Source organism: Quercus robur, chromosome 3 (genome assembly GCF_932294415.1).
Source record: "Quercus robur chromosome 3, dhQueRobu3.1, whole genome shotgun sequence".
Taxonomy (NCBI): Eukaryota; Viridiplantae; Streptophyta; class Magnoliopsida; order Fagales; family Fagaceae; genus Quercus; species Quercus robur.
The window spans coordinates 12,508,197-12,536,052 of record NC_065536.1 but is presented as its reverse complement, the minus strand read 5'-3'; the positions used below and the strand labels follow the sequence as shown (position 1 = coordinate 12,536,052).

At 36.1% G+C, this 27,856-nt stretch overlaps 4 protein-coding genes and 1 long non-coding RNA gene across 8 annotated transcripts; 4 read left to right on the top strand and 1 right to left on the bottom strand.

The window, feature by feature from the left end:
• Positions 1-1,082: 1,082 nt before the first annotated feature.
• Positions 1,083-12,655, bottom strand: LOC126719267 (uncharacterized). The gene is made up of 15 exons (XM_050421839.1): positions 12,553-12,655; positions 8,418-8,529; positions 7,528-8,294; positions 7,337-7,427; positions 6,762-7,160; positions 5,765-6,520; positions 4,745-5,173; positions 3,686-3,997; positions 3,335-3,574; positions 3,093-3,213; positions 2,864-3,021; positions 2,102-2,735; positions 1,532-1,596; positions 1,340-1,441; positions 1,083-1,235 (listed from the first exon to the last, which is right to left on the bottom strand). Exons 2-15 carry the CDS (start codon positions 8,526-8,528, stop codon positions 1,083-1,085), a joined length of 4,338 nt encoding a protein of 1,445 aa, XP_050277796.1. The 5' UTR covers position 8,529; positions 12,553-12,655.
• Positions 12,656-13,063: 408 nt separating this feature from the next.
• Positions 13,064-15,422, top strand: LOC126717101 (uncharacterized). Of its 2 annotated transcripts, XR_007652432.1 has the most exons (3): positions 13,064-13,240; positions 14,050-14,232; positions 14,859-15,422. It is a non-coding gene; the product is annotated as an uncharacterized LOC126717101 (long non-coding RNA). The 2 variants fall into 2 exon arrangements; XR_007652431.1 differs by lacking the exon at positions 14,050-14,232.
• Positions 15,423-17,267: 1,845 nt separating this feature from the next.
• On the top strand, positions 17,268-17,813 carry LOC126719266 (disease resistance protein RUN1-like). The gene has a single exon (XM_050421838.1). The coding sequence runs from the start codon at positions 17,268-17,270 to the stop codon at positions 17,811-17,813; it is 546 nt and encodes a 181-aa protein (XP_050277795.1).
• Positions 17,814-18,464: 651 nt separating this feature from the next.
• Positions 18,465-19,571, top strand: LOC126719265 (disease resistance protein RUN1-like). Its single transcript, XM_050421837.1, has 3 exons — positions 18,465-18,806; positions 18,903-19,200; positions 19,348-19,571. Exons 1-3 carry the CDS (start codon positions 18,465-18,467, stop codon positions 19,569-19,571), a joined length of 864 nt encoding a protein of 287 aa, XP_050277794.1.
• A 129-nt stretch (positions 19,572-19,700) lies between these two features.
• Positions 19,701-25,380, top strand: LOC126717100 (disease resistance-like protein DSC1). 3 transcript variants are annotated; one of them, XM_050418366.1, is made up of 8 exons: positions 19,701-19,945; positions 20,313-21,128; positions 21,228-22,299; positions 22,414-22,476; positions 22,647-22,814; positions 24,027-24,134; positions 24,297-24,921; positions 25,128-25,380. In XM_050418366.1, exons 2-3 carry the CDS (start codon positions 20,331-20,333, stop codon positions 22,263-22,265), a joined length of 1,836 nt encoding a protein of 611 aa, XP_050274323.1. In that variant the 5' UTR covers positions 19,701-19,945; positions 20,313-20,330; the 3' UTR covers positions 22,266-22,299; positions 22,414-22,476; positions 22,647-22,814; positions 24,027-24,134; positions 24,297-24,921; positions 25,128-25,380. The 3 variants fall into 3 exon arrangements, with proteins under 3 accessions (XP_050274323.1, XP_050274324.1, XP_050274325.1); XM_050418367.1 differs by lacking the exon at positions 25,128-25,380 and adding an exon at positions 23,322-23,477 and having other exon boundaries at positions 24,297-25,121; XM_050418368.1 differs by lacking the exon at positions 24,297-24,921.
• Positions 25,381-27,856: the final 2,476 nt, after the last annotated feature.

Here is a 27,856-nt window from a genome sequence, read left to right as displayed (position 1 = left end):
GCCTTTGTACACTGATATTGTAACTAAAGTGAATCAAAGGCTCAGTTTTACTCAGGTTTTTGTGGATGTTGATCTGGAGGCTGAGTTTCCTAGGGAGATTTAAGTTGATATGGGGAATGGTAATTAATTTCTTGTTGGGATTGAGTACCCATGGATCCCTATGAAGTGTCCAAAATGCAAATTTTTTGGACACTCTGCTGCCAATTGTGGTAATACTGAAATGGTTGATCCAAAGAGGATGACTAAGAGACGATGGGTTCCTATGGCTAAGGAGGTTGTAGATGCAGTGAAGACTGATAATTCAAGGAGAAAGCAAGCTCAAGTGAAGGTTACTAATCCTAAGGTAACTCCGAAGCCTCCTTTCTCAAGTAATAGGTATGCTGTGGTCTAGGTAGATGTGCTATTAAAGCAGACCTAAGGAAAGCTTATGACTCTGTAAATTGGAATTTTATTACCATGTGCTTGATAGCTACTGGTTTTCCAGTGAAGTTTGTAATGTGGATAAGGGATTGCATCACCAATCCAAGGTTTTCTATATCTTTAAATGGAAGCATCCAGTAAAGAACAATACTGATTTATAGAATTATTCCTAAAACATGCAAATCAAACTTTGTTTAGCACAAAAATTAACCAATGCTTATCATATTAAGAAATTTCTTGAGCATCATATTTGTCATAAACCAAAGCAAGAGTAGATCTCGATTAAACTAAAGCTGAATTAGAATTGAGATATACGTCTACAAAAAATATATAAGATGCCTTAAACTACAAACTCAAGAGGTGGACCACTACCAAACAGAATGTCTATTCGGCCCCACTACACTATTCATAGGCCCCACTGCACTTTTTGGTACTATTCATGAGTCCCACTATACTATTTTAGCTAACTTTTACCTTTATCTACAGTACTTTCAGCAAAAAGTTTTCAGTTTCAGCAAAATAAGCAGATCCCAAACAGACCCTAAATCCAATCAATTTTTAAATATTGACATGACAACATTCATAGAAGAGAAGCAAACTAGAATGAGAACATGATATTAAAAAATCTTCCATATTCAATGAATAAGAATACAAGGAACACATTATACATACCCAAGGGCAGCAGCACTCTCCTTTTGACTATTTCGCAAGACCACCAACAGCTCCTCTAAAGGAGCCCTAAAATCATCCAATCCTTTATTGAAGAGATACACCAGAGCACCATATAATCCATGCTCTCTACATAACCTAACAACCTACAAGGAAAAATAATAATCATTATCCAATCAAGTCAATAAATCATAACAAATAAATTTACTCCAACAACAAAAATGATTAACAAAGGTTTTGAAGGTAAGACCTGATTGAAATCCAAAGAACAGATATCCATGTGAAGGACGCATTGTTCAACTCGTTGTAACCATCCTTTGCTGCTGTAATGTTCTACAAGTGCTTGCATAATCTAACAAAATAAAACGAAAAAAGAAAAAGAAATATCAGAATTTATGATTAAGCTGCCAATAAGGCTAAGCACTGGGACATCAAGCTATACCTCAGGAGGCAGTGATCCAAGCATGTCCTTCAATATATATGGTTCCAAAAGCTCCAAAAATGTGTCTGAAAAATGTAATGAAACAAAAGGTAAATCACCGAAAGAGTAATGTCTAAGGACTGCTAATATGGAAAAATTATCGCAAGTGAAGGGCTGCTATATATATATATATATAGAATACACACACTTCACAAGCAATTAGACCACAGCAGACACTAACTCAACCTAATTTTGTACTAGCAAAGTGTCAACACAGAATACATCACTCTCAAGGTGCTAGGAGAGCTGAATAACACTTGCACCCTTCCTAGTAACAAACCCAATCTTAAAAGGCGAAGGTAAAATAGAATATAGCATTAGAAAAACTTCATCACAAGGAAAGCTCTCTAAGCAAACAGTCTGACCTTCAAAGTTTGTTAAACTTTCTAGCCTCATGTTATGTAGTTACGGCTATCACAAATTGAGTTACCAAGTTTCACTTAAAAAATGAACTTCAACCTGGACATCAAAGATCAAACTGCGTAGTAATTGAAGCATTCAACACAAGAAGACTCAGAGATGTAATGATACCTCTCTGTTGTACCGCCACAAACTTGGAGAAAATTTCATCAAAAAGGATGTCAGTCCTCTTGATATGAACACAGAATTCCACAGCAACTCCACCAACACAAGTGTATTGCTCTTTTATTTCAGAGTGCACAGAACTGCTTCTACTATTTGGGTTGTCCAGTGGTTCCATTTTCTCAACTTGGTTGCAAAATGCCACCAAAATATAAGAAAATACTTCATCTACATATGACAAAAGCAACTCCACAAGGTAGGGCATTATGGCCTCCTGTACAGCATCCAAGGTTCTAGGAAGGTCAATAACACCATGCGCCTGGCCATCATAAAGTGTCATTGACATGTTCAGTGCACCCATCCAATCACCCGCTTTCCACAGAACCTGAATCTGTTCCTTCCATGGGAGAAGGCGAGAAACAGCAAGATGCATAGGACCAAGGATGTATACTGAAGCTCCTCTTACAGCTATGCAATTGTGAAAAGCTTTCTCAGGATTTCCATAGATATTAATAAAGTGGGTATGGTATGCAACAAGATCATCTCCACCATAACCATCCAGAGAAAAACTTGTTTGGTGAATCATAGTTCCATCCTTAGCAAACAGACAGAGTTGTCCAGTTGATGTAAGAACAACCAGTATCTGGTCAAGTACAAAAATCTCATTACATGCAAAGCATTTACAATTATTTACTAGGCACCCAACCTAAATAACACTATTTAAATACAACAAAAGACAAATCAACAATATATGAATAACTAAATACGTACCTGATCATCCAACCAAGCCACACCTATAGCTGCATTGTCAAGAGACCATTTCCCATATACTTTTAGCTCTAATTTGATTAACTTTGCAACCTGAACTTTTCGGTCCCAAGCAATTGCGAGCAAGTAGACTCTCTCTGATGCTTCTACAGGTACGTTTTCTGTAACAAATTCATATCTTAGAAAGATGAAATATCTCAACATAAATGCCCAAAATTCACTCAATGCATACCACTAGGCAAACTGCGTGATTGTGTCATGCATTTCCACGCAGTATAAGGCATAGAACCCTCTTGAACCCCATCTGGCTTAGAAAGCTGCGAATAGACTTCCAAAGTAGGAGTAAGCCTTACCTGTAACATGCAAATGTGGCTTTAACACATTCTGAACAAGATATAACCACTAAGAAGAACAACATCAATTCACAAGACAAAAGGTACATGGAATTTGTGCAATCATTTGAGGGCTTCATACCACCAGAGCAGTTTGATGGGTGACAAATATGACCACACCTTCTTCAGCTAAAGAAGAGCCTTCATTAAAGAGTTTCCAGCCAGCATCTCCACCTACTACACCTCCCATCATACTACCAAGACTGCTGGATGAAACTGCATTGTTTCCCTGAGAGGACAGGGAAGCACCTCCAGAGAATTCATCAAAAAGGACCGGTGAAGCTGATAGCACAATTCCCGTTTTTTGTCCATCAAGAAGACACTATTTCAAGTAACAATATGATCATTAGTTTGGAGATGATGTCAACTCACAAGCATATTATACATAGTGCCACAATCATAAATCACATATTGATGCATACTAACGTTTTACCTGGGTTTTGATGGAGAACCTATTGAGCAAGGGAACAACTGAGAAAGCATGCAACAGAACGAGACCCTTACTATCACCAGTAACTGCTTTAAATTGACGAGTAACCTGAGAATCCTGCCCCAGAAATAACGTATGTACAACTGGTGCTGTATGCTCTCCAGTAATAACTTTTGCTGATGATGATCTCTGCACATCCCAAACAGTTATATGACCATCACCATAACCAGCTAAGAGCAGGTCCCCTTGCTGATTAAAGCGCATGGAAGTTACAGGGGCATGAGACCTATCCCCTTGCAGACCGAGCATCGACATCTGGAACATAAACAGCATGGTTTATTGAGTAAAGTTATTTCTGTCGTAACTACAACGTGGCTCATAGCAAAAGCAAATGTACTTAGAAGCTTCACAATTTAATTAAGCATCCAGATGTTTGCATACTGAAATTACCATAAAAAGCCAAATTCCTCACTTAACATGTTCGATTTCTGTAACAGAAGAAATTTAGATATTACCAATCAATGGTATCTTAACGGATAACCATATACTAAGGGCATATCTGAATAAGAACTTTGTTGAGGAAGTACCAACACACTCATGCTAAGTATGCACATTATATTTATGTATATAAGTCATCCTTACAGAATATACTCATACTAAGTACGCACACCAAAGGTTTTTCTTTTTTAATTTTTAAAGCTGATACATTGTGTTTCTTTTCAATAATATCAAGTTATTTGTGTATGGAAGTCATCCTGTACAAAATCAAGTATGTACTGCTGTTTTGTGTGAAATTCATTGGAGCATTTTAGAGATTGAAATAAGCAATTAAGTTGATACTTAAGCAATTCAGCAAAGATGACACCAGGAATTGACTATTATTTTAAAGGGCACATGCACAACATTCTCCCTTGATTCTAATTACACCCAAAATATATTTCCTGGAATCTATTCAAGTTTCAACCAAAAGATGAACAAATAACATATAGAAACATAGAATCCTGAAGGAACATGAAAGGCTAACAAGTAAGAGCAATATAAGCAGATTGATGCAAAAGTAACCTTTGGATCCATGTGGTCAGCATTATAACCGGAATATTTACTGGGCACAACAAGAATGACCCCTTTTGACATTCCAATTGCAATATAATTAGTATGAACAGCCAAAGCTTGAGGGGAACCATGATCTCTCCTGAATGCCTGAGAAGAAATGGTCCTTGTAATAGCATTATCCGCATCAAGATCAAAGTATCCTAATGTGGTTGATCCTCTTCGTACGCCCTCAAGCCTCATTGGCTGAGCAGCTGCACCCTCTTCCCAATGCAAACCAGTAGAAGCATGCTTCTTCTCAAGCTCCTCAGCTAACTCCAATGGCTTCATAGAAGCAGCCCAGGATTTCTTCTCCGCTCTCTTACTAATCCTCCTGCTCTCCAATTGCCCAATTCTCTCTTCCACAAGTTCAGTAATATCACTCAATGAAGATGCCTTAAACTACAAACTCAAGAGGTGGACCACTACCAAACAGAATGTCTATTCTGCTTCATGCATTTACAAAGGGGAAGATCCATATCAACTACACTGACCTAATAGAATGTCTAAACCTTTGAACTAGATTGACAACACATAATTATAGGTCAACAAGCTTGAAATAAGTAATGTGCATAATAGTTGAGACTTACCCACAAACTCTCGACAAACTTGAAGATCTAAGAAATTTTCAAACTCAAAAATGTAACTTCCACCCTGGAATAACACATAAATAGAAATTTGCATACATCATCAAATGAGGGAAAATAACATTTACTACAATGGTAATGTATTGAAAGTCAATTAAAATCCTAAAGTTTCTAATATGTAAAGTATGAAACATAATTTTCAAGGCACTTACTCAAGGTTCACCAATTTTGTGTTTTTTAGCCCTCGTGTAATGTTTGTGTGGGGGAGGAGGCTGCGGGGCATCAACCTTAGGGTCATCATCGTGCTGCAAATTCCATTACATGCATGCAATCAATATTCTCCATAATGGTAAGAGTAAAGTGAAGTAGAAAATATATTATTACATTCAAATTAAAGTTATCATACCATAGCGGGGCCTCGGTGTCCTATTTTGTGTCCACCTGTCCCACACGTGGGTGCTCTTCTACTGCGTTGCGGTCTACCTCGTGGGGGTGAGGCCTGATGAGGGGGATTAAGGTCCGGTACATCAATATGTGGCTCTACAGTGTCAATCCCAACCGGAGATCCTAGAGGGTCAGATGAGGATGTGGTAGGTGGGTAATCCTGCTCTATGTAGAGGCCAGGAGTGGGTGCACTAGAGCCAGTGTGTGGGTATGAGGGTGTCTCGGGGAGTATAGGAGGGGTCACATTTTGGTCAATACTGACATCGAAATTGGGCTGCGAAGGTGGGCTGGGTGAAGGGACCTCGGGCTGAGGAGATACATATGGGATGGGTGAAGGGACCTCATGTTGAAGAGATGCTTGCGGGATGGGTGGAGGCATCTCAAGAGTAGTTACAACCCGAGGGGTTGTTGCACGCCAACCACGGCCCCTAACTGCACTTGTGCTTGGGGTTGCTGTAGCAGGCCGAAGACGACCCCTAGCTGCGCTTGTGCTTGGGCTTGTAGTAGCACGATGACCACGGGTCGGTGTACTTACGGGTGCTGCACTTGTGCTTGGGGTTGCAGCAGCTGCTAGTTCAGTCTCATCCCCATTGTTTGCATGCTCATTTACTGCAGGACCACCACCAAGGCCAGCCACATTATTTAGGATACGCCGGACATGGTTGTGAGCTTGGCTGCCTTCAGGAAGCATCGCCAACAGCGCTAAATGGCTTTGAATCTGAAACGGAGAAAGAACCAACATCATTTATGTATCAATTAATGAATGAATAATATAAGACTTATGAATCTACTCAAAACTAACAGTTCTATTAGAATACTATATGTATCAAAAACTATTTCATTACATGTCAGTCAAAGCAAACCAGATTTGCTGAGAAATTCATAGAAATTGATTTTATGTTCATACATGTACTCAAGTAAAACGAAGTAGGCAATCAAATGTAAGTAGAACACATTACCATAATATCTAATTTAGCGCTGTTGCGGTCGACATACTTTCGAGTGACCGGACGGTACCAGACGTAATAGGCATGATTGCGGGGCATCTCACCAATCTGAGGAGGTGCACGACAAACTTGTTGTCGTCTCATTTCCCAAGAAATGATATACGGTCCATGCTCCTCCCTCCAATTCCTTTCCACCTTCCCACGTAAGTCGATTTTATGCAGCCTATCATCGTAGACAACATGGTCAGGCCGCTCCTGCGCCAAGCCAAACTGTCGAAGGACACGGTCTGGGTGGTGTCTCTCTACTATGCAAAAACACAGAAGCGGCACCCTTGCTGTCCACATATCCCTCCCTGCAACGCAGAACTCAGGAAGGTGGCTGAAGTGTGCCTCGTATGGCTGCCACACAATCTACGATAGAAAAAAAAAAAACAATTATCATAGCATCTTCAAATGTGAAACAAGGGAAAATACATATATAAAGGGTAAAAAAACTAAAATTATAACAAAAGATATGTTAAAGGATGAAGCAATCATATTATTAACGAAAATGATCATAACCAAACAAATTTTTTGAATATTATTACCTGCTCTGGCTGCATTGTAACTAATAGCTCGCGATAGTGGACCAAGGCCATGCTGGATGGTCTACTCTTCGGGCTTGGCACCCGCACCCACCTACAATTACAAGCAAGCAAAAAACATAAGAACAATAATACAATTTAGTTACACAAAAATGTACATTGCAGAACACACTTGGTATCAAGAAAAGACTTACTTAAATGCAAGTGGAGCATATGGCCATGGGCCATAATCACATCCAGGTGGGGGCTCTATCCTCGGGCACAAGAATGGCAACCTTGCCCATGCCCAATACTGGACCAAGGTGCACGCCCCACCAATCTGCGATGCCCCTTTCTCGCTTGCCCGACACAACTCCCTATATAACCAGGCCAGGCAACCACTACCCCAGCTATAATGTGGCGGATCACGAAGGTTACGCATGAAGTCCAGGAACATCAAATGCACCCTATCTCCTGACTTGTCCATGAAAAGTTTGTCCCCTATTAGCGCTAACATATAGCACCGGGCATACCGGTGTATCTGCATCTCCGTTGCGTCATGAGGCAATGGCGCTGCAACGGCCTCAACAAGTCGGCTGATGAGAATTCTTTGCCCCACCAATGTTTTATTGTCATTCGGCGGACTAAAACCTAGCAACTCCGTACACAATCGCCTCCAACCCCCATCATCCACCACAGCAGTCGGCCCAACCAAGACGTCACCGTCTATCGGAAGTCCAAAAATTACCTCCACATCTTCTAGGGTGATTGTCATCTCACCATGTGGAAGATGGAAAGAATGAGTCTCCGGCCGCCATCGCTCAACTAGGGCCGATATTAGGCAATTGTCTATCTCTCTTGAAGGGGCTCTAAACAATCCTTCTAGCCTTAGCAATTTGATAATATCAATGACTCGATTATCTTGCATCTGAATGTTTGCCATCTCCTTAGTGCGACCACGGCACGTAAGTGGGCCCGAGTCCTACAAAATCGATCAAAATTATAGCGGTTGTTAGAACTAGAAATACAACATTGAAAGAACTTGCTAACTAACAATCAAAGACAACGTAAATATTAAAGCAGTTGTTAGAACTAGAAATTTCACCTCGCCATTCCAAATGGCCTCTGATCGATGATATGGCTGTCGTGTCAACAATGACCTCTCACGCGGACCGGGGTCCAAGACCTCTAACTCCTCATCAATCCGAGGCTCCATACTGCAAACAATGCAACTGTGAGATCATTAATAGTGTAGGGGCAAAGGAGTGCTACTGTAAAATAGAATTTTCTTCAAAAAACGTAAGTTCGCAATCATACCAAAAAACATGCAAATCGATGATGTTTACGCAATCAAAGAAATTAGAATTGGTAAGTTAGAAAAAAACATAATGAATTTTTTGGAGTTGGAATAATTTTGTAAACTTTTACAATTAAAAGAAATTGAATTCTGTACCAAATAAAATGACTACTTTCATTAATTCTGCTTTGTGTTGGTTATGAACTTTTAGCATGCTTATTTATCAATTGGTTGAACATATATGGACTGTGTGAGTATCATGTTTCCTGCCACTTATCAATTGGTTGAACAATGGTTCAGAATGATTCTTCCCCTTATTGAATTGTAATAACTAGATTGAAGTCCATAAATGGATATTTAGACGTCTAAAATAGTTGAATTTTGCATATCTATGGTGTTGCCACCACACAAATAAGAATCTGGTTTTTGTAGTACATTTTAGCTTTAGTTGTACGTGGCTTACTGGCTTTTGCCATTGACTGAAAGGAACTTGGTTACTTGATTCCCCCTTGATCTTATGTTCACTAAAGTAGTCAAAACAACAATGAAGGCCCTATCTAAGCCCTATTGCTGTAAAGAGACAGCTTGAGAGTTGGCCGGACTTTCTATGTAATTAGTAAATGACTTTCTTAATTCTACAGGACTCTTCCTCATAGGCGTATGATTGTACTTCTCCCATGTAATGCTTCCTCTTATTAATTAAGGATATCTACTCAGAGTTCCCAGTCTGTGTACTTTTTAAATAATAAATATTGTCATTCAGATTAAATTTGAGTTCAGAATCACTAAATAGAGTGGCTGGGTATATTATTTTGATAAATGAAGGCTCTTTACTGAACTGCATGGTCTACATTCCACTTTCTAAAATTTAATGCACACTTCTTTACTGGTTCTGCTTAACCCTACAACACTGAGAGAAGGCACCTTTGATGAAAATTTGAGTAAAGCTGCTTCGTTATATAAATTATACATCCTGTAAAGGGACTTTGTTTAGGTGTCTGTAGCATCTTATGTCAAACTGAAGCAGTCTTGATACAGAAAATTTCAAGGGGATGGGAGAAATTTTTTGTCGGTGTAATTAGTTCTGGGGGGCTCAGGTACACAAACATTGAAATGGTGCCCCCTTGTATGTCTGTCCTTGAGAGGCTTAACTTCATTTTATTATCTCTAATGTGTTATTTAAAGGAGGAGATTGCACTTATTTAGCTTGCTATGAGATTGGTAAGATTGAAGAGCATGAGAGTTTCAAGTCTTAAGTTTTAGTTATCATTGAATGATATATCAACTTATCATATTGCATAATCTTTGTCATGCAAAATAAATGACCATTGGGCATGGGGCATGGGGGATGAAAACTGCAGTGGTTTTGGCTGATATTTTATTGAATATTTGGGGTGATTTGGTGATATTATTAATTGCCCATATGCAACTTAAAAATCAAGAGGAATCTAATTTGTTATTATTATAATGTTTTCATGAGAAAATCTAATGCCTGTTTTATTTAATCTATTGGTGACAGAGTACTAATTTTATGATTTTTTTTGGGCAGAACATTTGTTAGTGAAGTAGTTACAGGATACCTTCCCAGTCTTATTCTTCAGTTGTTTCTGAAAATAGTGCCTCCTATAATGGAGTTGCTTTCATCTATTCAAGGATATGTTTCTCATAGTGATATAGAAAAGAGTGCATGTAACAAAGTCCTTTGGTTTACAATATGGAACATTTTCTTTGCAACGGTATTTTCTGGATCAGTTTTATATCAGCTTTCCCTCATCCTTGATCCCAAGAATATTCCTGCAAGGCTAGCTGTTGCGGTCCCAGCACAGGTGAGACTAATTTTCCACCTTTGAAAATTCTACCTTAGTGTTTTATATATATATATATATATATATATATATATATATAAAATAAAGGCTAGCACAAATAATTCCAGAAAGTGAAACTTACAGAAGAATGATATTTTCTATTTATGGATTTTTTGTTTGACAGATAGTTCTTAATATATTTCCACCCATCTGGCTATGCCTTTTTGGCTAATATATGAAGGGATAATGATAAAACTGGCTGCATGCTTTAGGCAATAATCTGTTGTGTTTTTTTCTTGGATTTTATTGCTTTTTTAAATTTTCAAATGTGATCACTTTATAGGATGTAGAAATTACATGCTATTTGCTGAATTCGTTTCTGTTCTAATAAAATTTCTTAATTTGTCAAGAAAAGAAAAGAGAGATACTTATCAAAGAAAGAGAAAAAGAAAGGATAGTGGTAACATTTTACAACTCTGGTTACTTTACGGGTAATCCGACTACCCTACCTTTTGAATCTTGCCAAGTTTTTGTCCCCTATGCCCATTTTGATAGATACTTATAGTGTGTGTGTGTGTCCAATATAGTTTTAATTCTTTCCCGAATGAAGTAGTGAGTTATAGCATTGTATTTAAAATATGTGGAGTAGGGGGCGGAATAAAGAGTTTCAGATGAAGGGTTGGAGCATAATGGACTTTAAATATTTATATAGATCAAGAAAATGTTTTCAGTGATTATGTAGGCCAGTGAAAATGTATTTCAGTTATTTCTTTTCTTTGCAGATACAATGATGTTAGAAAAATCTTGACAATCATCTCCTAGTTCAGGTGGTTAAAACTTCCTACTTATTTTAGCATTTTCCTATTGCAGGAGCATGCTGCTATGGCTCTGCAGTATTTCCTTGGAAATCAAGCTGAAACAGCTCTACATTCTCTTCTGGTACCATCTCTTTGAGTTTATTGGGCTAATTATATTGTCTACTATTATTTTTTTGTACAATCTTATCATACATATTTAAGATTTATAACTTTCTGCTTTTGTTTTTGTAGCATTGGATCTGTAGTTATCAAACTTTATTTTCAAAAGTCTGCAGGTGTGACTCTGTTTCCCACTTTTTAAGATTTCTTTGATGGTGTTTGACTTCTAAATTTTATGTTGTTGGTGGTGCAGTAAGTGTGGACAGCTAACTTCTAACTTCTAACTTCTAACTTCTAATTTCAGCTTAGTGTTACCTCTGCACAATCACCCGAATGCATCAACTTCTTAATGTTTAGTTACACATGAGGTTCCTAACCTTTGGGTGGTTAAGAATTGAAAAAGACTTTTTTATAATCCTCGTCCTCTTCTTCTTTTTTTCCCTCCCTTCCCCCAGATAAGTAAATATAAATTAAAATTAAAAATGTAATTGCAGAAAACAGATTTGTGGACCAATGTTATATAAGATCCATAGGTTCCGGTTCATCCTGAGATGCAAAACACAGAATCGCTCTTGGTCCAAACACTCCAAACACAGGTATAATCCTCTTCTTCAACTAATATTTTTTTATCTTTCGTTCCTTGGCTTGATTTGAGTATTTTTAACCCAATAAAAAAAAATTCTTAGATGTATTGTTTTGTTGACTCCATTTCCTTCCATTATTTTTCAGGTGTAAGTTCTCATTTTTTTCAAATGAATATTCTCACTTATTACTTCACAACTCATACACCGTTCATAGAACCATTTCATCAAACCCATAATTTGCTTTACAAACCCACAAACGAAAATACAATCAGAAAATTAAAACAAACCCAAAACAAATCAGTGAAAATACCATGAAACAAGATACACAAACAAATCAAACAAAACCCACAAACAAATCAAACAAAACCCACAAACAAATCAAATGAAACCCCAACAAACTAGATTAAATATCAATGTAATCCAGATATTAACACTTTTTAAACTAATGAAACCCAATCAAATGCTCAATCAGTTTTGCTAACATTAATTTCCCAAACAACCAAACAGAATAATATACATGCATTCACTGAAATGACATGAACAACCAAAACCCAGAAAGATCTGAAATTGAAAAACGAAATAGGAAACATCATGAAACTCCAAAACCTAAGATTGGAGTTCGAGAAAGAGAGAGTACCTTAGGCGCACGGTGGTTCAATGGGAGCAGTACTGACTTTGAGTGCCTCACTGTCAATGGGAGCAGAACTCAGTTTCGGTGGCTGAGTCTCAATGGGAGAACCACCTTCCGCACGGCGAGTTTGACAGAGTTTGAGAGAGTGAGTTGATTTTGAAATTTCCACAGTGAGGGGAAGAGTTTGAGAGAGTTTGAGAGAGCGGTGTCTGAGATTGAGAGATTTTGAACGGGTCTCTGTAGATTGTTTTAAGTGGTAAGGGAAAAAAGCGTTAAAGCGAAAGCGAGTTTATAAAACTCGATTTCCAAAATCGAGTTTTATAAACTTGCTATCCAAGTGGAAACTTTCGCCATGTCAGCAACTGAAAAACAACAAAAACGAGTCTTAAAAGCTCGATTTTTAAATTGGATCTCGAGTTTAAGAAACTCGAGATGCTATTATTACAAATTGTTTCGTAACAGGACAACTAACGAAATACTTAGAATTTTAGGGTTATTTAGCAACGAAAATCATCGATCAAAGCATTCAATTTCAATCCTACTTTATTAAAAGAAGAAAAGGAAAAAGAAAAGTTATCTTCTCAAAGTTACATACTCCTTTCAGATCTTCTCATGAATTCAATCCCCGTTATTAGCTCTTATGAACAGCAAAGGAGTCTCATCTTCAACTTCCTCTTCCTCTTTCAAACATCAAGTATGTATAATGTATTTTATGAGTTTCAATGATTCTATGGTATATATATTTGTGATTACTCAGTTTTTATTTGTGAAAATTCTTTGTATCTGTTTAACAACTTTAACTGTAACGCATTTGGTTACGGGAAAAGATGGACTTCAGCTTATGTCTCTCCACTTTTTAAGAGTGATATTCTCAGTTCTTGTCAACTCACTCCACTCCCAACTGGCATTTGTCAGCATTATAACTATGTTTGGAATGTAATGATTGAACAAACGTGGACATTGCGGTTGTCAGAAATTATATTTGTCAAAGCTAAGCAAGATTGCTCTTTTAAGAGTACTCTTTACAGTATATATGCCACAATCTATTTTCCTCTCTCTTCAGTGTTAGATAAACTTAAGTGCAATCTTTTTTTCTTTTTTTTGTGTGTGTGTGTGTGTTTTATTTCATTTTATAAATTATATTTTGTTCCTTCCTTAGAATCGTATCAAATTGTTGCAAAACTTTGGATTGTTAAACAAAACAAAGCATGATATTCTCCTATAGTTTTTCTTGTCTTACCTGAACATGGGCTTGAGGTGTTAACACATTGAAAAAGGCATGGGAAGGCATGTATATGAATAAAATTATTTTTGAAGTTTCATTCATTAAGTTAAGATGTAGATGCTGTGGGTTCTGCTGGAAGTTTAGAATAAATCTTGATCTTTATCAAAATGTGAATCACTTTATTTTATTATTCCTTGTAGTTCGATATGAGTCTATTCCTATTTTAATTGTAGGACAACATATTTCGATGGTAATGACCTCTGATTATTTTTATGCAGATTAAGTGGCATCCATGTTTGGGTTAAATTATTTGTGGGTTTCATGTAGTTCTCAATATAATGGTATTTGTGTACCATCAAAACGTGTCAGATTTTGGCAAGGCTTATTAGCTAGCACATGACTTACCATAAAAATGGAAAAAAAATGGGGAGGCTTATCAGGGCGTGAGGAGATAATTAGAGGTATTTACTGTATTCTGGTGCTTTTGTTATTCAGGTGGCACTAAGAATGAAAGACAGTTGTGAAATCATATTCACAAATGTGGGATATGTTTGTTAGTATTTATGCAATCATATATGCATTTTTTTGATGACTTTGCTAAATGTTCCTAAATTGTTTTTTGTGACCTATGCTTGATTTATGGTAATGAAAGTCGGAATGGCAGATCAAGTTGTTTGAACATAAAAATGGAGAACGACAATAATGCCTTTCTAATGGGGATTAATGATAATTGAGGATATGCAATGTCCAACTAGGGTATTCAAAATATCTCATCAGAGAAGAAATGAAAATCTTTGACTTCATAAACCTCAGCATGCCGTTAAAAAGTTCAGAGAGTCATCAAGGAAGAGATAAAAGAAGCAATTGAGGAGAATCCATATGTTGTCAAAACATGCGAGTACTGAGTAGTCAGGGGAAGTTTGGATGGTTACTAATTGGTATAGACCTAGAAGGCAAAAAATTATTGATCTTTCTTTCTAATACACTTTCTTAATAGTGATTTATTTAAGCAACCAGATTTTATAAATTGTGAAAAAGATAGCTCTATGCAATCTTTCCTAATGCTCTCTAAGCCTCTATTTTGCAGGTACTCCAGTGCTTTTGTAACAGCTCAGGCATTGCAAGCTTAAGATCAAACACCAGAGATCAAACACCAGAGGGGTCTGTCTGGGTGTGCACAGCTCCTGAAAATTGGCAATTGGTGATCACCATTTGGAAAACTTCTCCAAGTTGGAGGAAAAATTTCAAAAACTGTTTCTAGTTTCTTCCGTTGTGATACATTAGGCAAAGAAGACTGCTGGATGTTTTGCATTTAAAAAAAAAAGGTTCTTTTCATAGCTATGCTTAAAGAATTCTCCCTCCTTGTCCTCTTGATTGCAAGTAATGTATTGGAAGATATCTGCACGGAGGAGAAAAAGCTTCCATGATGAATAAAAGTGATAGTGGAAGATGCTTCTGAGTTCTGACTTGCCAAAGCAGGGGCTGCGTGTGTATTTTTGCTGCTCATAACAGGATACTAACTTAGGTTAGGGTTCTATAGCTAAATTTCCTTCTAAATTGTATATGAATATCTCTTGGTCTTGCAATAAAAGCTTGTACCAACCCTTCCTTTTGGCTTTATCAAAAAATAAATAAACTGCTTATTACTTCACATCTAACAGTGTCCACATACTTGCACACCATATATAAAATGTGGACACCAGTATTTACATTTTTCAAGAATGTCCACATTCCCTTGGCATGGTCATCCCTTCTCTCTTCCCCACTCCCTCAAAACCACTGCACTTCCCCTCTCTCTCTCTCTCCTCTCCATACTCCTCAATTCCCCACCCTACCTCTCTTCTTTTCCACTAATCTCCCATCAGATCCCTCCTACTACTCCTGCCTCAGTGCCTCTTCACCCAAAACCCATTTCTCTCTGCCCCTCCCATCTCTCTCCTTATCAATACCACTCAAAACCACTTCTCCATTGTCACTACCTAACTAACTAACCAACTCAATCTCTCTCCCACTATTGGTGCCGTTACTCTAGTGAACAAGACTGCAAGGTTTCAGTGAATTTGGAGGAAGTGAAGGTATTAGCATTAGAGAGGCTACTTGAAATATAAAGATTGGAAACAATCTGATACTCTCTTTCTTGAATGCAATTCCATAAAAAGGATTTTAGAACCTCTGAATTATTGCAAAATTTGGACCTATCAAATGGAGGATTTTGAGTCGTAGAGCAATTAGAACATCCTATTCAGTATATAGTTGATGCTAATGCAGTGAGGAAAAAAAGGTCTTCTTTGACCAAGGAGAACATGAACAAGGGCATATGTGGTTCTTTAGAACCCATGAAACATAGTGTTGAAATTTTGGGTCTTTGTACATGAGGATCATGGAAGATATGCAATGTTGTTCAATGCAATAACTGAGCTAAAATATAGTTAAGGTACCCGGTGTACCATATAAATTGAAAGCTAATTCTTCTCCTTTTTTTTTTTTTTCGAGAAACAATTGAAAGCTAATTCTTAAGAAGGGATTAAGAAGAATCTGTATTATAGCAAAACATTTTTTTTCTTGATTTTGGAGGACTAGGATTTGAAGAAAGAATTCAGCTGTAAGGTGCTTTTGGAAAGTGTACCCAGATATGCCATGCTTGACTAGTTAGATGGAAGAAACCTTACAAGATTAAAGAGTAATGACACTTCTTCTGTTAGTGGGGCTTTGAGTTGAACAAATTATCAATTTTTTTTTTTTTAAATTTTCAAATATTATTTGAAAATTAAAAGAACTGAAGGTATTAGTATTACAGCAGATGGCTTCATCAACACCATGTAGCCACGTATGTTTGACAAACATAGTTACGTTTGGATGAGCACTTTATTGATTTGCTAATTTGAATAAATTTTTAGGATGTCATTTGTTAATAAATCATTCCAAGAAAATTTTAATATTAATTTTATAAGAAATATAAAAAGCAGTCTAAAAAGTCAATTGCTTTTTTTTTCTTTTCGCATAAAAAAATTTCTAAAATTGGCCTATTAACAAATGGACTTATAGCATCCATTAACATTTATCAAAAAATAAAAAGAAAAAATTTCCAACAAACAGATACATTCTCTCATGTTGTTCCCAAATTTCCAAGAGGTTCCACAATAAGGGAGATAAGCCAATTTTTTAAAACGTGTTGAACTTTTTTTTTGAGAGCAAAGAAACATTTTTAATATTTCTTTTTTTGAAAAACAAAAACATTTTTAACTTGGGTATTTATTTTACACCCTTTTTTTTTCCAAGCTGACATTATCATATGTGATTTGAGAATTGATCATAGAATAAAAAGTCATGAACGGTGTGCTTAGACAGCTTAAACACGCGTCCAGACGCTCCTTTTCTTTGCAAACTGACTACTCCTCTCGTCAGTCGTCTCTTCCAATTCCAAATCCCATTTCTTTCTTTCTCAGTTTCTCCTCTTCCTTTCAGGTCATCCCAACCATCAATTCCTATATCTCCCATGTCTCTTGTGACCGGCAATGAAGTCTCATCTTCCTCTTTCACCCACCGACCCATGAACTTTGACGTCTTCTTGAGTTTTAGAGGTGAAGATACCCGCCTTGGTTTTATAGGCCACTTGTATAACGCTTTGGTTCGGCGGGGTATTCGCACCTTCATCGATGATAATCTCCCAAGAGGAGAACAAATTTCTGCCCAACTTCTCAAAACCATAGAGAGTTCAACAATTTCAATTGTCGTTTTCTCTGAAAATTATGCATCCTCCGCTTGGTGTTTGGATGAACTTGCCAAGATTGTTGAGTGTAAGAAGAATGATCAGTTGGTGCGGCCGGTTTTCTACAATGTGGATCCATCAGAAGTTCGTAACCAAAAGGGAAAATTCGGGGAAGCACTGGCTGAGCATGGAAAAGTCAAGGATAACAACAAGGTTCAAAGGTGGAGAGAAGCTCTAACTGAAGCTGGCAATATATCTGGTTGGCATTACCAGTATGGGTATGTATTCAATGACCATTCTTGTGCTGATTTCTTAGTTTTAATGGCTTTGTGATGACCGCTGATTTCTGAATTTTATTGCTAAATTTTTTACCCTGATTAGAAAAATTTAGGGGAACATCGTCAGATGTCTTGTCTTTTTTATTTATTTATTTATTTATTTTAATTTTGAAGTTATTGAATTACCTTTAAACAAATTTATCAAAAATTTAAACAACTATGTATCTAAAAAATTAAAAACTTTTTTTTTTTTGGTGCTAAAAAAATACTTAGTAATTTTTATACACATTAAGGGCTTGATTGGTGGTAGGAGAATTTTTGTTTTTGTTTTCAAAACAGTATAAAGAATTCTTTTTGGGATAAAGATAAGTTCAAGAGGTAAAAGAGTTAAGTGGAGTCTATTGTTTTCAATTTATTTACAACTATGTCATTAAAAACATTTTCTGTATACTTAAAATACCCCTTTAGTCATTTTTAAAATCCTATTCTAAATCAGGAAAATAGGATACAGTTTTTGGAAAACTGTATTTAGAAAATATTAGCCAAATAATAAATTCAAGTGTGGGCCCCACTATTTTATGGATTGCAAAACAAAAAATTATACTTAAATTATCTTACCAATAAATTCAAGTGTGGGCCCCACCATTTTATCCCTTCTTATTTTTATTTTAGATTCAAACTCATCGCATACGTATATGCTCTCTGAATGATAGGTGTAGAATTTATTCAAGGAATTGTTGAGGAGATCTCAAATTCTAAATTAAATTGCACACCATTATTTGTTGCTCGATACCCGGTTGGAGTAAATTATCGTGTAAAGACCATACTTTCAGATATTGAGTCGAATGATATTCACATGATCGGGATATATGGCCCTAGTGGAATAGGTAAGACAACAATTGCAAAAGCTATTTTTAATAGAATTTGTGATCGTTTTGAAGGATTTAGTTATCTAGAGAATATTAAAGAAAAGTCAGGGACAAATGCTAGTGTAATTGAACTACAAGAGACACTTCTTTTTGAGATCTTAGGGGATAAAAATTTGAAGGTGGGAAACAAATTTTGAGGAATCAATGTGATAAAGGAAAGACTTTCTTGTAAGAGGATTCTTTTAGTTATCGATGATGTGGATAAATGGGTTCAGGTAGAAAATTTGCTTGGAGGATGTGATTGGTTTGCCTTTGGAAGTAGAATCATTATCACAACAAGAGACAAACACTTGCTAGCTACTCTTGGAAAAGGTTGTTCAACCTATGAGGTAAAGGAATTAGATAATGACGAAGCTCTTGAACTCTTTAGTATGCATGCTTGCCATGGAAACAAACTTAAAGAAGATTATTTGGAACTTGCATACCAAGCTATTCATTACGCGAAAGGCCTTCCATTAGCTCTAGAAATAATGGGTGCTGAATTGTATGGAAGAACTACGCAAGAATGGAAAAGTGCATTATCTAAGTATGAAAGGATTCCTAACAATGATATTCATAAAATACTCCAAATAAGTTATGAAGGATTGGATGAAAATGAAAAGGATATTTTCCTTGATATTGCATGTTTCTTCAAGGGACTTGACAAGAATTATGTTGTAGATATACTAAATGCTTGCAATTTATACCCACTTTTTGGTATTCAGAAACTTGTTGATAAGTCACTCATTACTTTAAGTGAATATAATGCACTGTCTATGCATGACTTGGTACAACAAATGGGTAGGGAAATTGTTCGACAAGAATCCCTGCAAATGCTTGGAAGACGTAGTAGGCTATGGTGTTATGAGGATGTTCTTGAAGTAGTAATTGAAAATATGGTATAAGTTAATTCCCTTCACCTTCTTCTCCCTTTTGTTTGTTGGGTAGATGAAATTTTTTTTTTTTTTGGGTATAATTTAATTCACTCATTGCTTTTTCCAACTAGGGGTCAGAAAAAATTTGAGGCATAATGTCACGCTCGCCAGGACCAACAAAGATGAAATTAGAAGCTAAATGTCTTCAACGGATGAAAAATCTCAAATTCCTTATAGTTGATAATGTACATTTTTGTGGAGACCTTTAATATCTTCCCAATGGATTACGGTTGATTGATTAGCCCAGATTTCCTTTCTCTTCCCTGCCATCCACTTTTTGTCCTCACAGACTCATTGCATTCAATGTGCCACAAAGTCACATTATATTGGACAAGCTTCTAGAGGTATAATAATTTTTATTTATTTATAGCTTATTCCTTTAATAAACTATATCTTAAAGGCAAAACTGATAACTTTTTCTTGAGGTATTATCTTTTGGTGTTGTACCTTAGATTTTACAATTGAATTCATTCACATTTTTGTATTAACCAATGCAACAAAAACAATGCTATTTTTTCTAAAGAAGTTAAAATTCAAGCTTATAATTCATTGATATGTATGACCACATAATTGAATTTAATTAATTGGGGAAATTAAGGTACAAAGTGGAAAAAGAAAATAAGTTTTACTCCTATTTTAAAGTTTGTTCTCAATAAAGAAAATTCTGTTTTGGCCAAATTTTGATTTGGCTTTTTTTCCCCATGGACACAGCTGAGAAGCTTGGCATATATGAATGTCAGTCACTGTCATTACATTAGAAAATTGCCTGACTTATTGATCACCACCCCAAACATAAAGAAATTGGATCTTCGTGAATGTAGAAATTTAGTCGAAGTTCATGAGTCGGTTGGACGTCTTGATAAGCTTGAAAAGTGGGACCTCACAGATTGTAGTGAACTTCAAATTCTGCCAAGCTCCCTCATGATGAAATCTCTAAAATATTTTCGCCTTTTTGGTTGCATAAGGCTTGAGAAGTTTCCCAATATTCCGCAAGAAATGGATGGTTTAAAGGTTCTAGATTTGTTTGACACTGCTATTAGAGAGTTGCCACCATCATTTGGGAATCTCATTGGGCTCGAGCAATTATACCTAAGTTCCAATTTTTGCTCCATTTATCTTCCAAGTAGCATCTATAAATTGCAGCATCTTCACCTACTCTATCTTTTTGGTGGCGTCGAATTTCCAAAGGACGTGGAGATAAGTAGACAAGCACTGAGCTATGGTGGATTTTCCAATTATGGGTTTCGGAGCTTGAATTTCCTATTTCTTTGTTGTTCTAAAAATTGTGAAGAAATAGATTTCATTTTGACTTCTTGTTGCCCACCCTCGCTGAAACGTTTATCCATATGGAGCAAAGATATTAGCCTCCCAGAAAGCATTAATAGATTTAATTCGTTACATTGGCTTGAAATTAGGGATTGTATGTTTGTTGAGAAAATTCCAAAGCTTCCAGAAAGTGTAAGAGAAGTAGATGCATCAAACTGCTTCTCGTTAGATTCACATTCAATACAAAAATTATTGCTTCAGGTATCTCTCTCTCTTTATACAAAATATTTTTTGTTACCTTTCCAATACTTCACTAGATTTGCTAAATGCCAATTTCTTGAATATCCTAATTGCATGCAGTTTGGAAGAATGTTAAGGCTTCCAAAAATTATGACATGTTTAGGTGTGAAAGGTGACATATTACTGGATTCACAATCATCTACTAGGCTCTCCCCCACTGAGTTTTCTATCATTCAAACTGACTTCTACGACCCTATAAATGTGTCACAAAATTATGTTGAAGATGACACTAGATGCGAATATCAGATTATATTACCAGGAAATGAGATTCCAAAGAAGTTCAACCATCAGAGTGTCAATGGTTCCATATCATTCTGGATTGGTCCAGAATTTTCAACATTTGCCCTGTGTCTAGCTTTTTGTCTAGATGGGATGAGGGATACAGATACATACAGTTATATTTGTGTTGTCGACATTTTCATCAATGGTCATAAGCGATTGCTCAGGCAAAGACTCTTTGATAATTTGGAGTGTGGTCATCTGTGGTTTTATGGTGTACCTCATAGCCAATTGCAGCAGGAATTTCGAGACTTGCTTCAAGGTGATCAGAATCTTGTTGAAGTTTCATGTAAAATCTCTAATTGGACTAGTAAAACTGGCGGAGAAAAGGCTCCGATCATTGCAAGGATGGGCATCCATGTGGAATGCATTTGTCATCCTCAGAATTCCATTATCATCAGTGAAAACTATGAACTGGTCCAACCACAAAACCATCAAATTTCAAAGAGGATTGTGCACCAACGACTCAGACCGTTTCTTAACCGAGGTCCCAGCTTTATCCTACGCAGACTGTACCATACCCAGTGCCCAATCCAGAGTACTTCTCGTCGACAACTACTAAAAGCAAGAAAAATCCATAACAGCAACAGCAGCAAGAGGCTCTTAGTAGCCAAGAGCTGCATATGTTTGTATGGAGCTCAAGAGCATGGCTTGTGCTCAAAAGAGTTGGGCTCTACATATTTGGAGGGATTGACTTCAGTGCGGTCCAGCAATTCGGACAGTCCGATTAGAGATATGCCAATTGGTGGACCAGAAATACCAAAAATAAGTCACTCTACCCAAAATAGAACAAGATCAAAGAAAATGAGGAGATCTTGATAAATTAAAAAAAAAAATGAAGAAATATGCCTAGGTAAAGTACTCTTAAGACTTCTTTTTTTCAAATAATTTTCTTTAGTTACATTATTTCATTTGAACCTTTTGGTGTCTTTGTCACTTCTCTCTTTCTCTCTCTTTAAATGAACAGGTTTATGCGTGAGGGGTATTAATACAATTGCAAAGGACATGCAGAGTTCATTCTCTTTTAATGGTAAAAAAACTTTTCAAAATTATTCTAACTTTGAGTCAACTGTTTGCCGGTGGAACACGTTCTTTATGCACTCTCTGCATAAGTTTTTTGCCTTAGAGCTCATTCCTAGGCCTTTTCTTTCATTTAAAACTTTTTAGACTTTGCACTAACACTTTTTTCCACTGTTTTAGTGTGGAGTGTGGATTGTCATTATGATGGAAGAGGGGTACTGAGGTGAGTTTCATCAGGGGAAGGTGAGGTGGAGAGAGGTTGGTTGAACAAGACTGCTAGATTGGAGAGGTTTCAGGAAATTTGGAGGAAGTGAAGCCTGGTTTGGGTCCTGTCGAGCTCTTGGAATGGTATATTTGAGATGTGATGTTTGTTTTTGTTTGAATGCTTTTAAAGTTTATGTATATATCTTGTGCTCTATGTGTTCTGCTGGTTTATTTTCTATGAGAATGAGCTTAATTTAGTAATCACGTGTCCTTTGGAAACTGGTTTTGGGGAATTAGATGGGAGTTACATAATTACATTACTTGGTAACCCAGCTATTGGAGTGGAAAAAAGTTTGGAGATGGAGTCTATGTTAAATGAGATCTAGCTAAATATATTCAATCGTTACAAACTCGACAGTCTGATACCCTCTCTCTCTTTTACACACACACACATGCATACATGTACATATTTCTATGTATATCTGCCTTTTTGTTTTGGTATATAGGTGAATGTTATTTTCTTGAAGGCAGTTCCATAATAAGGCTTTTAAAACCTCTGAATTATTGTAAAATTAAAACTATCAAATGCAGGATGTTGAGTAGTAGAGATATTAGAACATCAAGTTGACTAGGTAGTTGATGCTAATGCAGGGGATAAAAAGAAGGTTCTTATTTGACCAAAGAAAATAAGAACAAGGGCATATGTGATTCTTTGGAGCCAAAGCATGAAAGGGAGTTCAATTTTTGGCTCTCTCTGTATACGAGGGTCATGGAAACAATGCGATGTTGTTCAATATATTATTTGAGGTAAACATCGTTAAAGTACCTGGTGAGCAATATAAATCAAAGGCTTATTCATTACAGGGGTTCAAGAATAGGCAGTTCTATAGTGAAAATTTTTTTCTTAATTTTTGAGATTTAGGGTCTGAAGAAAGAATGCAGCTGTAAGGTGATTTTGAAAGGTGTACCTCGATATTTTCTTGCTCCTAGATATGCCAAGCTTGACTAAGTAGATAGAATAAATGTTAACAAGAGAATTTTGACTTGGAATATTAGAAGTAGGCCCCGTGCACTGGATCATGTGGAACATTGTTAATCTGCTCTGATTCTGATTCAGTGGAAACTATTTCTGAATTTTGGAATAAGACTGCAATACTATTTAGTTAGTAATGATTTCTGTATTAGGAATCAGAACACAATGGTAGCCAGTAATATGGGATTCTTAGGAAGTGTCACTGGAACTTGAGATACATGTGTGTTGTTTTGGATTTGAAGTCTGGATGCTCTCTTTTGTTTTTGTTTTTGTTTTGTGTAGGGGTGTGAAATTTATTAAATTCCTTCATATTTGTTTAACAGATTCGGTTATGGGGTGAGATAAGACTTCAGCTTATGTCTCCACTCTACACTGTGACATTCTCAGTTCTTGGGAACAGATGCCCAACTGTTGTCTTCAGCATTATTGAGGTAATCCTAGATCCCCTCTCTTGTGTTTTTTTGTTATGAAGACGTTAGAAGAATGATTGTAAAAGCAACATGAAGCATTCTTATTAGATTTCTAATTGTAAACGCAACTGAATTGCATTTCCCATTTTTAGATGCTAATGGCCTCTTATTATTTATATGCAGATTAAGCAGCATCTATGTTTCGGTTAAGTTATCTGTGGGTTTTGTGCAGTACTCAATATAACGGTGTCTACATAGCATTAAGATGTGTCAGATTTCAATTTAGTTTGGGCAAAGCTTATTAGCACACGACTTACCTTAAAAAGAAAAAAAAAATGAGGAGCTTGTTGGGATGTGAGGAGATAATAAGAAGTAAATACAATATTCTGGTGCTTTTGTTATTCAGGTGGCACTAAGAATGAAAGTCTTGTGAAATCATATTTTTAAGATGTGGAAAATTATTTGTTTGTTAATAGGTGGTATTTATGCAATCATATATGCATTTATTTGATGACTTTGAGAAATGATCCTAAATTGTTGTATGTAATCTGTGCTTTGGTTATGGTAATGAAAGTTGGAATGATAGATCAAGTTGTTTGAACATAAATATGGAGATCGACAACAATGCTCTTTGGATGGGGATTGATGATAATTGGGGATATGCAATATCCAACTTGGGTGTTTGAAATATCTCATCAGAGAATAAATGAAAATCTGCAATTTTGTAAACCTCAGCATGCGGTCAAAAAGTTCAGAGAATCATCAAGGAATACAAGAAGTAAATGAGGAGAAGCTGTAATCAAAACATGTGAGTACTGAGTGGTCAGGTGGAAATGGGAAGGTTACTAGTTGCTATAAACCTAAAAGGCAAAAAAATTATTGACTTTTATTTCTTTCTTTCTAGTGCAATGTCTAAATGGTGATTTTCCTAAGCAATCCGATTTTATAAATTGTTAAAAGGATAGAAAGCACTATGCAATCAGTCCTAATGCTCTCTAAGTCTATGTTTTGCAGGTACTTTAGTAACAATTCAGGCTTTGCAGTCTTAAGTTCAAAGACAGAGAGGCCTGTTTGGGTGTGCATAGCTCCTGATAATTGGCAGTAGGTGATCATTGCTGAAGGGTTTTCGAAAGATTCTTCTAAGTTGGAGGAAAAATGTCAAAACTGTTTTCTGGTTGCTTCAGCCTGCAATACATTCTGTACAAAAAGAATGCTATATGTTTCGGGTTGAAAATAAATAAATAAATAAAATCTCTTTTCACAGCTATTCTTAAAGAATTCTCTCTCCTTGTCCTGTTTATTGCAAGTCACATTGGAGGATATATCTACACAAAGAAGAGAAGGCTTCTTTGATGAATAAAAAAAATAAAATAAAATCACTTGACTCACGGAAGCAGGGGATGGCAGTGTTTTTTGCTATTCATAACAAGGGCACTAACTCAGGCTAGGGCTTTAGCTAATTGGCTTCTAAATCACATATGAATATCTCCTGGCCTTGTAATAAAAACCTGAACCAGCCCTTCCCTTTGATTGTATAAAAAAAAATCTAAAAATGCAAAAAAAATTCTGTGTCATTACCAGTTAAAAGTACCTTTTTTAGGTGGATGGGGATTATGCTATTGCTTATAAACTTCAACCCAAGAGTATAAAAGTTACCTATTTATTCTCCCTACATTTTCAAATTGTCAAAAGATCAAAAGAGATATAGAGAGCAAGATACACTATATAAATTACCAATTCTAATTTCTTTGATTGTTAAAACTTTGTTAAGTTGTGTAAATTCTATTTTTGGTATGAGTGAGTTGGTTTTTAAGAATGCAGTGGGTTTGATTGAGGGACTGTTGAAGAGGGAAGGCCGTGCCTGCCATGGGAGGGATTCACATCAGACCCTATATACATCATTATATTGTTATTTCTCTTCTAATCTCCTTCCACTGGGACATACCATGAAACTCAATGTTTGTGTTCAGATTGTTTTGTTTTAAGAAGAATCAAATTTAAGTAGATTTCTTCAATTGATGTTAGAAGTATGGGAGCATCTTGTCTCGTTTCTTTTAAAGCTCACAATTCCACAAACTGCACCTACAATATTGACCTTTTATAGCCATTTGATCATCTCATTGTTTGTCCTCCTTTCATGCACTTATTTCCCTACTCTTGGACAGCTCCTCTTGCAGTTCTTCACCTTGGCCCCTTAAAAATTAAGTAGATGATTGTAGTGTTTATAGGCTTATAGAATGTGTTATGAGTTTGTTATGGGCATATTTGTTGCTGATATGGCCATTGCAAAAGCCCCAAGGGAGAAATTGGGTTTTTGCCCTTATTTTAAAAAAAATCTAAGACAATGTCCATGTTTTGAAATTATTTAACAAAATGTCCCTGTTTTTGAAACTCGATTTTAACAAAATCAAGTTATATGTAATTTTTTAAGTGAAATTTGACATTAGCAATGTCAAGTTTCACTTAAATTTTCAAAAAAAATTAAGTGGTAAAATATAAATAGAACTTGACTTTAACAAAGTCGTTTTAAAATAGGAACATGGTACTTAATAGTTTCAAAACATGAACATTGGGCTAGATTTTAAAAAAAATAAGAGCAAAAGCCCATCCTCAAAAAGCAAGTCAGCCAGCAATGACCAATGTTTGTCTTATTAGACACTTTTTGGGTGATAAAAACCACCAATATTCATCCGTCTTATTAGACACTTTTTGGGTGATAAAAACCACCAATATTCATCCAAATGCTTATGGGAATGGTGACTTCAGTCCGTTTGGGATTTGTATACTTTGCTAAAATTAAAATTCTTTTGCCGAAAATATTGTAGATAAAATTAAAAGTTATCTGAAATAGTATAAAGAGACTTATAAATAGTACCAAAAATTGTAATAAAACATATGAATAGTAACAAAAATAAACTGAATAGTAAAAAAAAGTTGGCAAAAATAATATTTGCCAAATAGACACTTCATTCGTCTTCTTGATATTCAGCTTAATGGGTCTGTAGTACTGAGTGAGATGAGACTAAGTGAATAAGCATTAACTTTGCTGAAGATAGATCATCGAGCATTCTCAACTGTGATGCTGCTCTCAACAAAGAAGGCGGCGACAAAACGCCATCGTTTTATGCCAGAGATCCTCACGTTTCATAAAAGGAACAAGTGCAAAACGGTGCCGCTTTACTTAAGTGATACACGCCGAAGTCACGTGAAGAAGAAACGAGTTTAATTTTTTTTTGGTCTGTTATAATTAGGCCTGATTACGTGTCAAGATTCTGTTAGTAGACGTTGAGTTCTTGTTACAGATTTTTTACTTCTTCTGACTCTGTTTCACTATATTGTATAGGACAGAGGTGTAATCCACTGACTGTACTCTCTCATTTTATTTCCTCATTCAATGAAATGGAGCAGCTCTATTATAAACTCTTTCGTTTTTTCTGTTTTTTTTTTTTTTTTGAGAGTTTCAACCTATGGCGTCCGCTGTTGATGATAGCTCTTTTATCATCAGACCAAGACACCAATCAGTTTTTGGTGTAGGCGAGGATTGAACTCCAGATCTCTTATTCAACTATCAGAAACTTTACCAGTTGAGCTAACTGGAACCCACTCGTTTCTTCTGTTAGTGTGGCATTGAGTTGAACAAATTATCAATTATCTTATAAGAAACAAAAAGACAGAAGATAATATAATATGCAGAACTGGTTCAAAGTAAGGTCCATCTAAAATTTTCATTTATTACTTAACTT

Bases quoted from the DNA above. Each gene is read 5' to 3' on its own strand.
- LOC126719265 (XM_050421837.1), top strand. From the start codon at position 18,465: ATGATAGGTGTAGAATTTATTCAAGGAATTGTTGAGGAGATCTCAAAT. The intron at 18,807-18,902 runs GTGGGAAACAAA...AAATGGGTTCAG, and splicing joins TAGGGGATAAAAATTTGAAG to GTAGAAAATTTGCTTGGAGG. The intron at 19,201-19,347 runs GTGCATTATCTA...ATTATGTTGTAG, and splicing joins AACTACGCAAGAATGGAAAA to ATATACTAAATGCTTGCAAT.
- LOC126719267 (XM_050421839.1), bottom strand. From the start codon at position 8,528: ATGGAGCCTCGGATTGATGAGGAGTTAGAGGTCTTGGACCCCGGTCCG. The intron at 3,214-3,334 runs GTATGAAGCCCT...TGCATGTTACAG, and splicing joins CCCATCAAACTGCTCTGGTG to GTAAGGCTTACTCCTACTTT. The intron at 3,022-3,092 runs GTATGCATTGAG...AATTTGTTACAG, and splicing joins ATCACGCAGTTTGCCTAGTG to AAAACGTACCTGTAGAAGCA.
- LOC126717100 (XM_050418368.1), top strand. From the start codon at position 20,331: ATGAATGTCAGTCACTGTCATTACATTAGAAAATTGCCTGACTTATTG. The intron at 21,129-21,227 runs GTATCTCTCTCT...AATTGCATGCAG, and splicing joins TACAAAAATTATTGCTTCAG to TTTGGAAGAATGTTAAGGCT.
- LOC126719266 (XM_050421838.1), top strand. From the start codon at position 17,268: ATGTCTCTTGTGACCGGCAATGAAGTCTCATCTTCCTCTTTCACCCAC.